Source organism: Hyla sarda, chromosome 4 (assembly GCF_029499605.1).
Source record: "Hyla sarda isolate aHylSar1 chromosome 4, aHylSar1.hap1, whole genome shotgun sequence".
NCBI classification, from domain to species: Eukaryota; Metazoa; Chordata; class Amphibia; order Anura; family Hylidae; genus Hyla; species Hyla sarda.
The window spans coordinates 60,402,414-60,416,304 of NC_079192.1; the positions used below are offsets into that span (position 1 = coordinate 60,402,414).

At 40.8% G+C, this 13,891-nt stretch overlaps 1 protein-coding gene and 1 non-coding gene across 3 annotated transcripts in view; both read right to left on the reverse strand.

Annotated features, from left to right (window-relative positions):
• Positions 1-7,252: 7,252 nt before the first annotated feature.
• On the reverse strand, positions 7,253-7,393 carry LOC130268115 (U4 spliceosomal RNA). Its single transcript, XR_008843484.1, has one exon. It is a non-coding gene; the product is annotated as a U4 spliceosomal RNA (small nuclear RNA).
• Positions 7,394-9,845: 2,452 nt separating this feature from the next.
• The window catches only part of DPYSL2 (dihydropyrimidinase like 2), a 127,340-nt gene continuing 123,294 nt past the window's right edge, over positions 9,846-13,891 (reverse strand). For both annotated transcript variants that reach the window (XM_056571131.1, XM_056571133.1), the window contains exons 11-14: positions 13,621-13,791; positions 13,355-13,534; positions 13,029-13,194; positions 9,846-11,281 (exon numbers count right to left, since the gene is read on the reverse strand). In XM_056571131.1, coding sequence (XP_056427106.1) covers positions 11,190-11,281; positions 13,029-13,194; positions 13,355-13,534; positions 13,621-13,791 — 609 coding nt within the window. In that variant the 3' untranslated portion in view covers positions 9,846-11,189. The remainder of the gene's footprint in view (positions 11,282-13,028; positions 13,195-13,354; positions 13,535-13,620; positions 13,792-13,891) is intronic.

Sequence of the window (13,891 nt, forward strand, 5' to 3'; positions counted from 1 at the left end):
TGAAGAAAAAATGTCATTTTCTAACTTTTGGGGGCTTCTGTTTCTATGCAGTGCATTTTTCGGTAAAAATGACACCTTATCTTTATTCTGTAGGTCCATATGGTTAAAATGATACCCTACTTATATAGGTTTGGTTTTGTCGTACTTCTGAAATAAATCATAACTACATGCAGGAAAATTTCTTCGTTAAAATTCTCAATTTCTGACCCCTATAAAAAATAAAAAATTTTGCATATGGGCCGGTATGATGTCTCATTTTTTGCGCCGTGTTCCGAAGTTTTTATCGGTACCATTTTTGTATTGATTTGACTTTTTGATTGCTTTTTATTCATTTTTTTCATGATATAAAAAGTGACCCAAAATACGCTATTATGTACTTTGGAATTTTTTTGCGCGTACGCCATTGACCGTGAGATTTAACCCCTTAAGGACTCAGGGTTTTTCAGTTTTTGCACTTTCGTTTTTTCCTCCTTACCTTTTAAAAGTCATAACCCTTTCAATTTTCCACCTAAAAATCCATATTATGGCTTATTTTTTGCGTCACCAAGTCTACTTTGCAGTGACAATAGTAATTTTACCCAAAAATTCATGGCGAAACGGAAAAAAAAATCATTGTGCGACAAAATCGAAGAAAAAACGCCATTTTGTAACTTTTTGGGGCTTCCGTTTCTACGCAGTGCATATTTCGGTAAAAATGACACCTTATTATTCTGTAGGTCCATACGGTTAAACTGATCCCCTACTTATATAGGTTTGATTTTGTCGCACTTCTGGAAAAAATCATAACTACATGCAGGAAAATTTATACGTTTAAAAAGGTCCTCTTCTGACCCCTATAACTTTTTTATTTTTCCACATACAGGGCAGTATGAGGACTTATTTTTTGCGCCGTGATCTGAAGTTTTTAATCGGTATGTTTTTTATTTTGATCAGACTTTTTGATCACTTTTTATTCTTTTTTAATGGTATAAAAAGTGACCAAAAATAAGCTTTTTTGGACTTTGGAATTTTTTTGCGCGTACACCATTGACCGTGCGGTTTAATTAATGATATGTTTTTATAGTTCAGACATTTACGCACGTGGCGATACCACATATGTTTGTTTGTTTTTCTATTTACAGTTTTATTTTTTTATGGGAAAAGGGGGGTGATTCAAACTTTTATTAGGGAAGGCGTTAAATGACCTTTATTAACACTTTTTTTTTTTTACTTTTTTTTTGCAGTGTTATAGGTCCCATAGGGACCTATAACACTGCACACACTGATCTCTCATCCTGATCACTGGCGTGTATTAACACGGCTATGATCAGTGTTATCGGCGCTTGACTGCTCCTGCCTGGATCTCAGGCACGGAGCAGTCATTCGCCGATCGGACACCAAGGAGACAGGTAAAGGCCTTCCCGGTGTCCTGTAAGCTGTTCGGGACGCCGCGATTTCACCGTGGCGGTCCCAAACATCCCGACTGACTAGCCAGGATAGTTTCACTTTCACAGCGGCGGTCAGCTTTGACCGCCGCTTCTAAATGGTTAATACCGCACATTGCCGCAAACGGCGATGTGTGGTATTAGCCGCGGGTCCCGGCCGTTGATGATGTAAATATACGTCCTGCGTCGATAAGGGGTTAATTAACAATATATTTTTATAGTTCAAACATTTCCGCATGCGCCAATACCACATGTTTATTTAGAAAGTTTTTTTTTTCATGGGAAAAGGGGGGGTGATTCAAACTTTTATTAGAGAAGGGGTTAAACGACCTTTATAAACCTTTTTTTCCCCCTTTTTTTTTTGCAGCGTTATAGCTCCCATAGGGGGCGATAACACTGCAGACACTGATCTTTTACCCTGATCCTGCAAAGCCATAGCTTTGCATGAATCAGCGTAATAGGGGGTTGATTGCTCAAGCCTGTAGCTCTTATTTTCGTTTTAGCCTGAAGGGTCTGAAGATATCAATATTGATCACAGCATCTAAAGTATCTGCAACCAATTTACTATTGGTTGCTAGGGATGTTGTTGATAACCTCTGACAAGTGTATTTGCATCATTCTAATTGGCCCACAAGTGAAAAGGAGGAATATGCGGGATAAAAGGGAATATTCGCAATTTCGAATATATAGCGAATATATTTGCAACATTCACGAATTTGCGATAATTTACGAATATTCATGCCCAACACTACTATTCAGACCACAAGTGTAATCACATGATAACTGCATGCCGACTTTTGCAATAATCTCACATTTAAATCTGGGTGTATTATGATTTTTTTGGTCAATTAATATGTGACTTTGTTATTATTGATTTTCCTTTGATAAAACAGATTGCACAAACAGGGACTTGAACCCTGGACCCTCAGATCAAAAGTTTGATGCTCTACTGACTGAGCTATCCAGGCTCTGGGACACTTGGCTTAGCACCTTGCACTATTGTGCCACCTATCTACTGTGCAGGGAACTGCAGAACAGCTTCATTCAGATGAGTAGCATTGGTTGCAACTTGGTGGACAACAGTATGGCCCCTTCATTTTCAGGATGGGAAGGGACCCAGAGGTAAGATTGCCACTGAGCAATAAAGTAATGACATATTCTAGCGATATGCCATCTCTTTGGGCACCAATGCCCCTTTGTGTAAAATGATGAGGGTGGGAGACAAAAATTTAAATCTTCAACGCGCCGATTCAGTCAAGGGATCGTTGTGAAATGCACACACTGTACTAGAAGAATAATATCCATGTGTAAATACAAATGCTTATAGAAATGCCCTAAGGGGAATAAAAAAGTGAAAAAAGTTTATCACGATATAACAAAAAATGTCCTCAGTAATGCAGGTGATACTCGAAAAATTTGAATATCGTGCAAAAGTTCATTTATTTCAGTAATGCAACTTAAAAGGTGAAACTAATATATGAGAGAAACTCATTACATAGTTCAAGTCGTGATTTGTCATAATTGTGATGATTATGATTTACAGCCCCAAATCCACAATCTCAGAAGATTAGAATAGTGTGAAAAGGTGCTATATTCAAGGCTCAAAGGGGGACATTTATCATTGTTGCTTTGGTAAGCAAGTTCTGTATTTTATTTTTTTTTTTATGCTTTAGTTTTGCTTATGTATGACTGTGTGACATATTTATCATACTATCATAGGGGGGTTGATAAATTTGGCTCACGTAAGCAAAAACCAATAAATCCCTTCAGAACACCAATTTGTAACCACATCTCAAGTTGCAGCTGTGAACAAAAATGTGTGAGATGTGTATATATATGTGTGTTTATTATGTTTTTTTTTACTACTTTTCCCCCCTAAATGTACAGACCCATTTTTATTTCAGATCAGTATATCCTGTGGTCCTGTGGACTACTTTGGATTTGGTGGTCTACGATGATCAGCGTTTTTTGGTTTAATATTAATAAAATGGTTAACGAGGGCTTGTGGGGGAGTGTTTTTTTAAATAAAAGTTTTTTAAACGTGTTATTTTTTTAAATTTACTTTACAGGCTTAGTAGTGGAAGCTGTCATATAGACGGAGTGCATTACTAAGCTGGGGCTTAGCATTAGCCCCAAAAACAGCTAGCGCTAACCCCCATTTATTACCCCGGTACCCAATGCCACAGGAGTGCAGGCCCATGAACAACAGGCCCATGAAAAAAAATGGAGCTCCTGGGCCTAGGCGGTATCAGGCTGGTGTTATTTATGCTGGGCAGGGCCAGTAACAATGGTAATGTCAGGCTGTTGCTACTTGGTTGGTATCTGGCTGAGAATAAAAATATGGGGAATACCGCACATGTTTTTTCCATAAATAATTAAATAATTAAAAAGAAAAAACCTATAGGGTTCCCCATATTTTTATTCTCAGCCAGATACCTACCAAGCAGCAACAGCCTGACATTACCAGGGTGGGCAAGGACCATTGTTGCTGGCCCTCCCCAGCCTAAATAACGCCAGACTGTTACCACCTAGGCCCAGGAGCACCATTTTTGATGCTCCGGGCCCGTTGGTACAGGTTCTTTCCAGCACCCCTGTGGCGGTGGGTACTGAGGTAATAATTGGGGGTTAGCTGTAGCTGTTTTTCTGGCTAGTGCTAAGCTCTGGTTTAATAATGGACTCAGTCTATAAGACAGCTCTCACTACTAAGCCTGTAAAGTAAATAAAAAAAACACAAAACATCTAACCCCTTAAGGACTCAGCGTTTTTCCGTTTTTGCATTTTCATTTTTTCCTCATCACCTTCTAAAAATCATAACGCTTTCAATTTTGCACATAAAATTCCATATTTTTTGCGCCACCAATTCTACTTTACAGTGACAGTCATTTTACTAAAAAATCCACAGAGAAACGTAAAAAAAATTCATTGTGGGACAAAATTGAAGAAAAAATGTCATTTTCTAACTTTTGGGGGCTTCTGTTTCTATGCAGTGCATTTTTCGGTAAAAATGACACCTTATCTTTATTCTGTAGGTCCATATGGTTAAAATGATACCCTACTTATATAGGTTTGGTTTTGTCGTACTTCTGAAATAAATCATAACTACATGCAGGAAAATTTCTTCGTTAAAATTCTCAATTTCTGACCCCTATAAAAAATAAAAAATTTTGCATATGGGCCGGTATGATGTCTCATTTTTTGCGCCGTGTTCCGAAGTTTTTATCGGTACCATTTTTGTATTGATTTGACTTTTTGATTGCTTTTTATTCATTTTTTTCATGATATAAAAAGTGACCCAAAATACGCTATTATGTACTTTGGAATTTTTTTGCGCGTACGCCATTGACCGTGAGATTTAACCCCTTAAGGACTCAGGGTTTTTCAGTTTTTGCACTTTCGTTTTTTCCTCCTTACCTTTTAAAAGTCATAACCCTTTCAATTTTCCACCTAAAAATCCATATTATGGCTTATTTTTTGCGTCACCAAGTCTACTTTGCAGTGACAATAGTAATTTTACCCAAAAATTCATGGCGAAACGGAAAAAAAAATCATTGTGCGACAAAATCGAAGAAAAAACGCCATTTTGTAACTTTTTGGGGCTTCCGTTTCTACGCAGTGCATATTTCGGTAAAAATGACACCTTATTATTCTGTAGGTCCATACGGTTAAACTGATCCCCTACTTATATAGGTTTGATTTTGTCGCACTTCTGGAAAAAATCATAACTACATGCAGGAAAATTTATACGTTTAAAAAGGTCCTCTTCTGACCCCTATAACTTTTTTATTTTTCCACATACAGGGCAGTATGAGGACTTATTTTTTGCGCCGTGATCTGAAGTTTTTAATCGGTATGTTTTTTATTTTGATCAGACTTTTTGATCACTTTTTATTCTTTTTTAATGGTATAAAAAGTGACCAAAAATAAGCTTTTTTGGACTTTGGAATTTTTTTGCGCGTACACCATTGACCGTGCGGTTTAATTAATGATATGTTTTTATAGTTCAGACATTTACGCACGTGGCGATACCACATATGTTTGTTTGTTTTTCTATTTACAGTTTTATTTTTTTATGGGAAAAGGGGGGTGATTCAAACTTTTATTAGGGAAGGCGTTAAATGACCTTTATTAACACTTTTTTTTTTTTACTTTTTTTTTGCAGTGTTATAGGTCCCATAGGGACCTATAACACTGCACACACTGATCTCTCATCCTGATCACTGGCGTGTATTAACACGGCTATGATCAGTGTTATCGGCGCTTGACTGCTCCTGCCTGGATCTCAGGCACGGAGCAGTCATTCGCCGATCGGACACCAAGGAGACAGGTAAAGGCCTTCCCGGTGTCCTGTAAGCTGTTCGGGACGCCGCGATTTCACCGTGGCGGTCCCAAACATCCCGACTGACTAGCCAGGATAGTTTCACTTTCACAGCGGCGGTCAGCTTTGACCGCCGCTTCTAAATGGTTAATACCGCACATTGCCGCGAACGGCGATGTGTGGTATTAGCCGCGGGTCCCGGCCGTTGATGATGTAAATATACGTCCTGCGTCGATAAGGGGTTAATTAACAATATATTTTTATAGTTCAAACATTTCCGCATGCGCCAATACCACATGTTTATTTAGAAAGTTTTTTTTTTCATGGGAAAAGGGGGGGTGATTCAAACTTTTATTAGAGAAGGGGTTAAACGACCTTTATAAACCTTTTTTTCCCCCTTTTTTTTTTGCAGCGTTATAGCTCCCATAGGGGGCGATAACACTGCAGACACTGATCTTTTACCCTGATCCTGCAAAGCCATAGCTTTGCATGAATCAGCGTAATAGGGGGTTGATTGCTCAAGCCTGTAGCTCTTATTTTCGTTTTAGCCTGAAGGGTCTGAAGATATCAATATTGATCACAGCATCTAAAGTATCTGCAACCAATTTACTATTGGTTGCTAGGGATGTTGTTGATAACCTCTGACAAGTGTATTTGCATCATTCTAATTGGCCCACAAGTGAAAAGGAGGAATATGCGGGATAAAAGGGAATATTCGCAATTTCGAATATATAGCGAATATATTTGCAACATTCACGAATTTGCGATAATTTACGAATATTCATGCCCAACACTACTATTCAGACCACAAGTGTAATCACATGATAACTGCATGCCGACTTTTGCAATAATCTCACATTTAAATCTGGGTGTATTATGATTTTTTTGGTCAATTAATATGTGACTTTGTTATTATTGATTTTCCTTTGATAAAACAGATTGCACAAACAGGGACTTGAACCCTGGACCCTCAGATCAAAAGTTTGATGCTCTACTGACTGAGCTATCCAGGCTCTGGGACACTTGGCTTAGCCCCAGGTCCAGGCTTCAGCATGGATGCCGCCTTGTTGGCTCCCTGGTTAAAACCTGGGTTTAGATGGATGCTAGGAGCATTGTTGGTCTTTCCTGAGCTATGGCATTGGGAAACTTTGAAACCGGCACTTTGCAGTCACTTTTTGGCCCTGAGGCGAAGGGTATGGTTTGTTTGGGGGGGGGGGCCTCTCCGACTGTCCAACTTTTACTGGTAGTATCACCGGCCAAAATCATGCATGGTGACACCCCAACCTTTGTAAACCACCTTGTTTGCTCCCTGGTTGATACTTGGGTTGGCATCCTTCCAGAGCTATGGCTATGGGGGACTTTGGCCCAGAGGCGAAGGGTATGTTTTTTTTGGGAAGCGGGCCCTCTCCGACTGGCCAACTTTACTGATAATATCACAGGCTAAGAACATGCATGGTGACGCCTCATCCTTGGTAAACTGTTCCTGATTTCTGTTATTAACAACAAAAGTCAGTCTCCTGGGAAACTGTCAAAAACTGCCAGTGCTGACTATATTTCAAGTCATCACAGCGGGGTATTGATAAAAGTTTTCAACCAGTAACAATCACGCCTCGTTTTGCCCTCATGAGCTATGATTCTGCCACTGCGCAAAGCTAAAGATCTACTGGTGAGGTATAGAGAACCTTCTACAGTGTACTGATTAAGCCTGAGGAGACACCCGGCAGTCAGTAAGTGCAGAGCTTGGAATCCTGGGAGTGGATATGCTAATAGCTCATTTATTTATTGTAGGTGGCTTGTTGCCCTCGGCAACAAGCCCAGTAATTCTATGAGTTTACTCCAACATATATATCTTTATGTGCCTTTTGCTAGTTCATTTTCAAGTATGCTGAATGCACCATTTGGTTCCCTGCAAAAGGCATCATCTTTTTAGTAGTCAATGGACTACAGGTGACCATACATTTTCAATAACCATCGTCTGAATGTTCATTTGCCCCACAGGTATCTCTCCTGACATCCACATACATAGAAACATTGGGCACAGCCACACGTTCATGTGTTCACTATGGAGAGGGGAGGGGTAAGCCACAGCCAGACATTTTGGGAGGATTAACAATCGGGTCGTTACACAAAGGTAAACTACAGGGGATCCATGTATCTGGTTCTGGAACCTGTCACAGGGATTACTGAGTGCAGACTCAATAGTAAACTGCATTATTCTAAGTCAGTACCATTGACCAAAGATAGGCAGATCTACCAAGCAATTACATTGACGTGATCTAAGGTGAAACAAGGTGCTCAACCCCAAGTGCAGTTGTGCACCTACGTTGGAGTGGAGGACCTGTACCTATGGATCACAATGAGGGACATTTATCAATGTTTGCTTATGTATTCTTTTTTTTTAGTAATTTTTTCCTTACTTTTTTTTTGCTTATGTGCGACTTATTTATCAACTGGTTTCAGCCTGTTGATAATTTTCTTTCACGTAAACACTTTTCCCTTTTTTACTTTGGTAGTAGCTTTTTCTGCTCCATGTTTGAACTGGAGTAAATTTAGTCAATTTTTAACCCTGTTGCGACTTTTTTTTGCGCAGTTGCGACTGTCACAGTTCATAAATACCTGACTACCCATAGTCCATTTTTAAATTATTACTACGTAGTTAATTTTTGGAAAACTTGCTTTTCTCGCTTTCCAGTCAAAATGTTGCACGAAAAATCGCATAGTCGCAGTTGCGACAATTTTGCGACAATTATAGTAAAGAAAACCTGACTAAACCCGTTGATAAATGTCCATAAATATGGTTTCACTACTGTGGTAGATATACAATGACATTAGCTAACCCTCAAAACTGATATAAAACTGAGTCATTAGCCAGTATACCCTTATATGAAGGACACACTTGAGCCCGCACACCACGCCAAGGTTTCTCAGATGGTGCGGGTCCTATCAACTAACCTACCTGGCCAGATAAATAAAACCAGGAACCAAAATCTACCAAGACAACTCAAAACTGCTAACAATATCAGGTTACTAAGATTAATGAAGGTGGATAAATCTGCTGGTAAATGTGTGGAGGTGATTTTATGTATCCACTGATTTTTCTTTTCTAAGTAAAACTTCATGCCAGAAAAGGGACTTGAACCATGGACCCTCAGATTAAAAATCTGATGCTCTACTTTTTTTCTTTTTTACCCAAAAAAATTATTGTACTTTGTTTGGATTACATTTCATAGTAAAGTGAAAGGTCCTTGTGTGGCTCCAATGATGGCCCAGTCATTAAAGGGGACAATTTTTTTTTTAATCAACTGGTGCCAGAAAGTTAACAGATTTGTAATTTACTTCTATTAAAAAATCTTAATCCTTCTAGTACTTCTCAGATGCTGTATGCTCCACAGGAAGTGCTTTTCTTTTTGAATTTCCTTTCTGTCTGACCACAGTGTTCTCTGCTGACACCTCTGTCCATGTCAGGAACTGTCCAGAGCAGGAGCAAATGCCCATAGCAAACCTATCCTGCTCTGGACAGTTCCTGACATGGACAGAGGTGGCAGCAGAGAGCACTGTGGTCAGACAGAAAGGAAATTCAAAAAGAAAAGAACTTCTTGCGGAGCATACAGAAGCCTATAAGTACTGGAAGGATTAAGATTTTTTTTTAATAGAAGTAATTTACAAATCTGTTTAACGTTCTGTCATCAGTTGATTTAAAAAAAAAAAAAAATGTTTTTTCCAGTGGAGTACCCCTTTAAAGAAATGTTTCCCAGCCAGGGTTTCTCCAGCTGTTGCAAAACTACAGCTCCCAGCATGCCCGGACAGCCAAAGGCTGTCCGGGCATGCTGGGAATTGTCGTTTTACAATAGCTGGGGGCAGCCTGGTTGGCAAAAACACTGCAATAAAGGGTTAAATCCAACCAGGGTAACATCAGCATGGAATCTGGACGTTCTTCCTTTGTTTTTTTCTTTTCACACTTACTGAGGTTAGACTACCTTTAGAGGACCAAGACCATTGTGGTATACTCTGTACAGCGCTGCGGAATATGTCAGCGCTATAAAAGCGAATACAATAAATCACGTAGGCATTTTATGTCACAAGTTCTTAATAACATTCCAGAAACATTGTTGAAAGCACAACATTTTATTAGTGGATTCTGTGATAAGAAATAAGAACACAGTGTTTACAGGGAAAAAAGACACAAGACTTATCTCTTTGCTATTTAAGACATTGGAGAGAGCACATTTTCATTCTAGACACATTTATTAGCATAAGCACAACATCTCCTGCACTCAGGAACACAATCACGAATCCCACAATGGGTTAAAAACTGGCTGAATGGAACATCTACCCTGCACATGTCAGCACCGGGGTTCCCCTCTGAACACCCAACACCCATACGATCTGCAAAAGTTGGCATTCTCGGCGGGATGTCTTTGCCGTCTTTTAGCCTTGGTCTTGCATTAAAGGGGTACTCCACCCCTAGACATCTTATCCCCTATCCAGAGGATAGGGGATAAGATGTCTTAACGCGGGGGAACTGCCACTGGGGACCCTCCACAATCTCTGTGCAGCACTTGGCATTCGTTTAGAACACTGGGTGCCGGCAGCGGGGGTCGTGATGTCACGGCCACACCCCCTCAATGCAAGTCTTGCATTGAGGGGCGTGGCATGACGTCACGAGGGGGCATGGCAGTGACGTCACGAACCCCCGCCACCCGCTCCAAGTGTTCGGAACAAAATGTTCCAAATACTGGGGCAACGAAGTACCCCTTTAAGTACTTTCTGAGACGTATTAGTCTTTAATAAGTAAGATAAATATAAATGAAGTCATGTAAGTACCTTGACTAAACTCATAATAAAATCTGATTAAAAAAATAATAATAATAATAATAATAAAATTAAACTACCATAGGTGAAATGTATCTCCATCATTAATAGATAATGTATATGAACAGAACATGTCTTCTAAGCACTGATTTATTTTCTCATAGAGATGTATAATCCTAAATCCATGTATAATCCTAACTCCATAACCTGAATGTAGCAAGACCGAGATGTTTTCTATAAGGTCACCTTTCGCGGACGTACAAAAGAATGACTGGGGTGTCGAGTTAAAGAGGGGGGGTGAATGGCCACTAGGAAGGACAGCTCTTATGGGGCTCTCTAATCCAACCCGATTATGCCCACACACATGCAAGCATCCCAACAGATACCTACAATGTGAACACCGCAGGTATCATTTACATACGTGTATACGTACCAAAGCACATATACATACATCTATGTGTGTATGAGCAATGTGACACTCTGTGTGTCTCCTAGACTGTTATCTGCTCCTAGAAAAGTCACTGCCCCCCAAGATTATTAAACAAAAAAAAAAAAAAAGGCAGGAATTGGTAAATCTTTCGGAAATAATTCATCTTGGAGAAGGAACGGAATCCTGGGGCAGGAGAATTAGTTTGGGTCTAGCCTAGACTGGTGATGTTGGCACGGCCCCCGGGAGGCGCCACAATGCGCTGGGTAGTGCGACGAGGAACGTTGTCATCAATCTGTGCCCCTGCAAGAACAAGATGAGTAAAGGTATTAGGCACAAATGGTGCTTCTTATTTGCAGAAGAAATACAAATGAAATCTAAAGTTTTCATTCTTAAAAGACAACTGTATATTTCATTCATTGTGAAACTTTTTATCTATTTAAGGGGGTACTCCAGTTAAAAACAAAGGTTTTCAAATCAACTGGTGTCAGAAAGTTATACAGATTTGTAAATTACTTCCATATAAAAATCCTAATGCTTCCAGTACTTATCAGCTGCTGTATGCACCAGAGGAAGTTGTGTAGTTCTTTCCAGTCTGACCACAGTGCTCTTTGCTGCCACCTCTGTCTGTTTCAGGAACTGTCCAGAGCAGGAGCAGATCCCCATAACAAACCTCTCCTGCTCCAGACAGTTCCGGACATGGACAGAGGTGGAAGTAGCAGGTGTCACCAAAATCTGCAAATGATCACATTTTCTAGCACCAGCTCCAACCTGTGGCAGGTAGAAAGGGCTTTAAAGGGGGTACTCCGGCGCTAGACATTTTATCTCCTATCCAAAGGGGTCCAGCTGCCGGGGACCCCTACGATCTCCATTGCGACATCCCAGTCATCTGCTGCATGGAGCAAACTCTGCTCCATGCCAGATAACTGGCGACCACAGCCGCCACGCTCCCTCCATTCATGTCTGAAGAGGCGTGACGGCTGTATACTAACCATCACGCCCCCTCCCATAGACATGAGTGGAGGGGGGCATGGCGTGACATCACGATCACAGAAGCCCCAGGCTTCTGTGACCGTAACGCCACAGCGCCGGCCCGGAGATCGCAGGTGGTCCATGCAGCCGAAACCCCCGCAATCAGACATGACGTCACGCAGCGATCATGAAATCACGCCACGCCCCCTCCATTCATGTATATAGGAGGGGGCGTGATTGCTAGTACACAGCCGTCATGCCTCCTGCCATTGACATAAATGGAGGGCGCGCGGCGGCTGTGATAAAATGTCTAGGGGCGGAGTACACTTTAATGGTATATAAGACAGATTGGAGGCAAAAAATTTTTGCCATATGTAACCTCAAAAATTGGATCAAGTTAGTTCCATATGATTGTGCAATGACCCTTGTTAGTCTACATGACAGTAACGCCACTTGTCGCAAACTAAGAGGAACCGAATCCTTGACCTAAGAGACCTTGGTTGATCGCTACATGCATAGACTGTGATGTCAACACTGAGTCCCATTGGTTGGAAGACCAACAATGAACTGGAATGACAGCAAAAGATGCACAGGGAGGACCTCTGCATGGATGGATTCTCAGAATAGAAGAAAGGAGCGAAGTGATCCATTCTGTACTATGAGTGAAATTAGACCAAGCCTAGGGCATTAAACAGTGTCTACACAAAAAGCACAAGTCCCCTGCACGACCAGCTACAGGTGTTCCACTGAACATAGATTGCTATCAAGCTTTAAGTTTAGGTACCTAGACCAAGGTCTGCAGGTTAAGACCTATATCCGTAATATGGCTTCACACCAGTGTCTGTATTATGTCAGATTGATTGCAGTCTCTATTCCTTTGTTCATTTTCAGACATAAGGGTGGGGGTGAACAAAGACTGCCAGGAGTAGTGTACTTTTGGATTTTGGATCAGAAGCAGCAGCACAGGCAGCAAAGCAAAGACATAACACATGATTTTGCATTGAGGAAACAAATAAGCAGTAAAAAAAATAAATAATAATAATTAGTGCAATGGTGCCCATAGCCTTTAAGAACTCACCTGACAGGCTGAACCCAGACTGGTGTAGGTTCCTTACGGGCTGAGCTGGTTGCTTGGCAGGTGATGTCTTGGCAGAAGAGGCAGGTGTTACAGCTTTTGGAGTCACAGAGACTTCACAAACAGGTCCATCATACAATCCACGAGGAACTCCTCGCAGCTCAGCAAGCTGAAGAGACATTAAATTGTTTAATGAATTACATTGTTGTCTAAGCAGATATTCCAGATGATTCCGTAACTTATCCTTCTACTTTATGATGGTCTTACTAGACCAACCCAAACAGCATCCATAAGGCTTGACCCTAGTCCATTTCAGAAAATGTACTCACCCTGCTTCGAGCCTTGATCCTCTTGTAAACATAGTCAGGGAATGGCTTCCTGGCAACGTACCGCCCAGATCCCTCAGTGACGTGGAGAGTGCCATCTTCAAGAACAATCTTTCCTTGGCTTATCACCACCAGAGGACTTCCACGGCACTCCATTCCCTCAAAGATATTGTACTCCACAGACTGCAATGAAATGTATATAAGTAATGTCAAGACAGTGAAAACCGCTAGCACTGTCTTCTACATGATCAGAAATTTTAGAAACTTACACTGTTGTGAGTTTTGGCTGAGATTGTCCTTACGCTATCTGGGTCCCAGATCACCAAGTCAGCATCAGATCCAACGGCAATGCGACCTTTCCTAGGGTACAAGTTGAAAATCTTGGCAGCATTGGTACTAGTGACAGCAACAAATTGGTTTTCATCCATTTTTCCAGTGACCTAGAGAGATAAAACCAGCAATAGCACTTTAGATCAGAACACTCAAAGCCCACACCCTATTAGACCCTTCTGCTCCTTTCCAGACATACTAGAAAAAGAT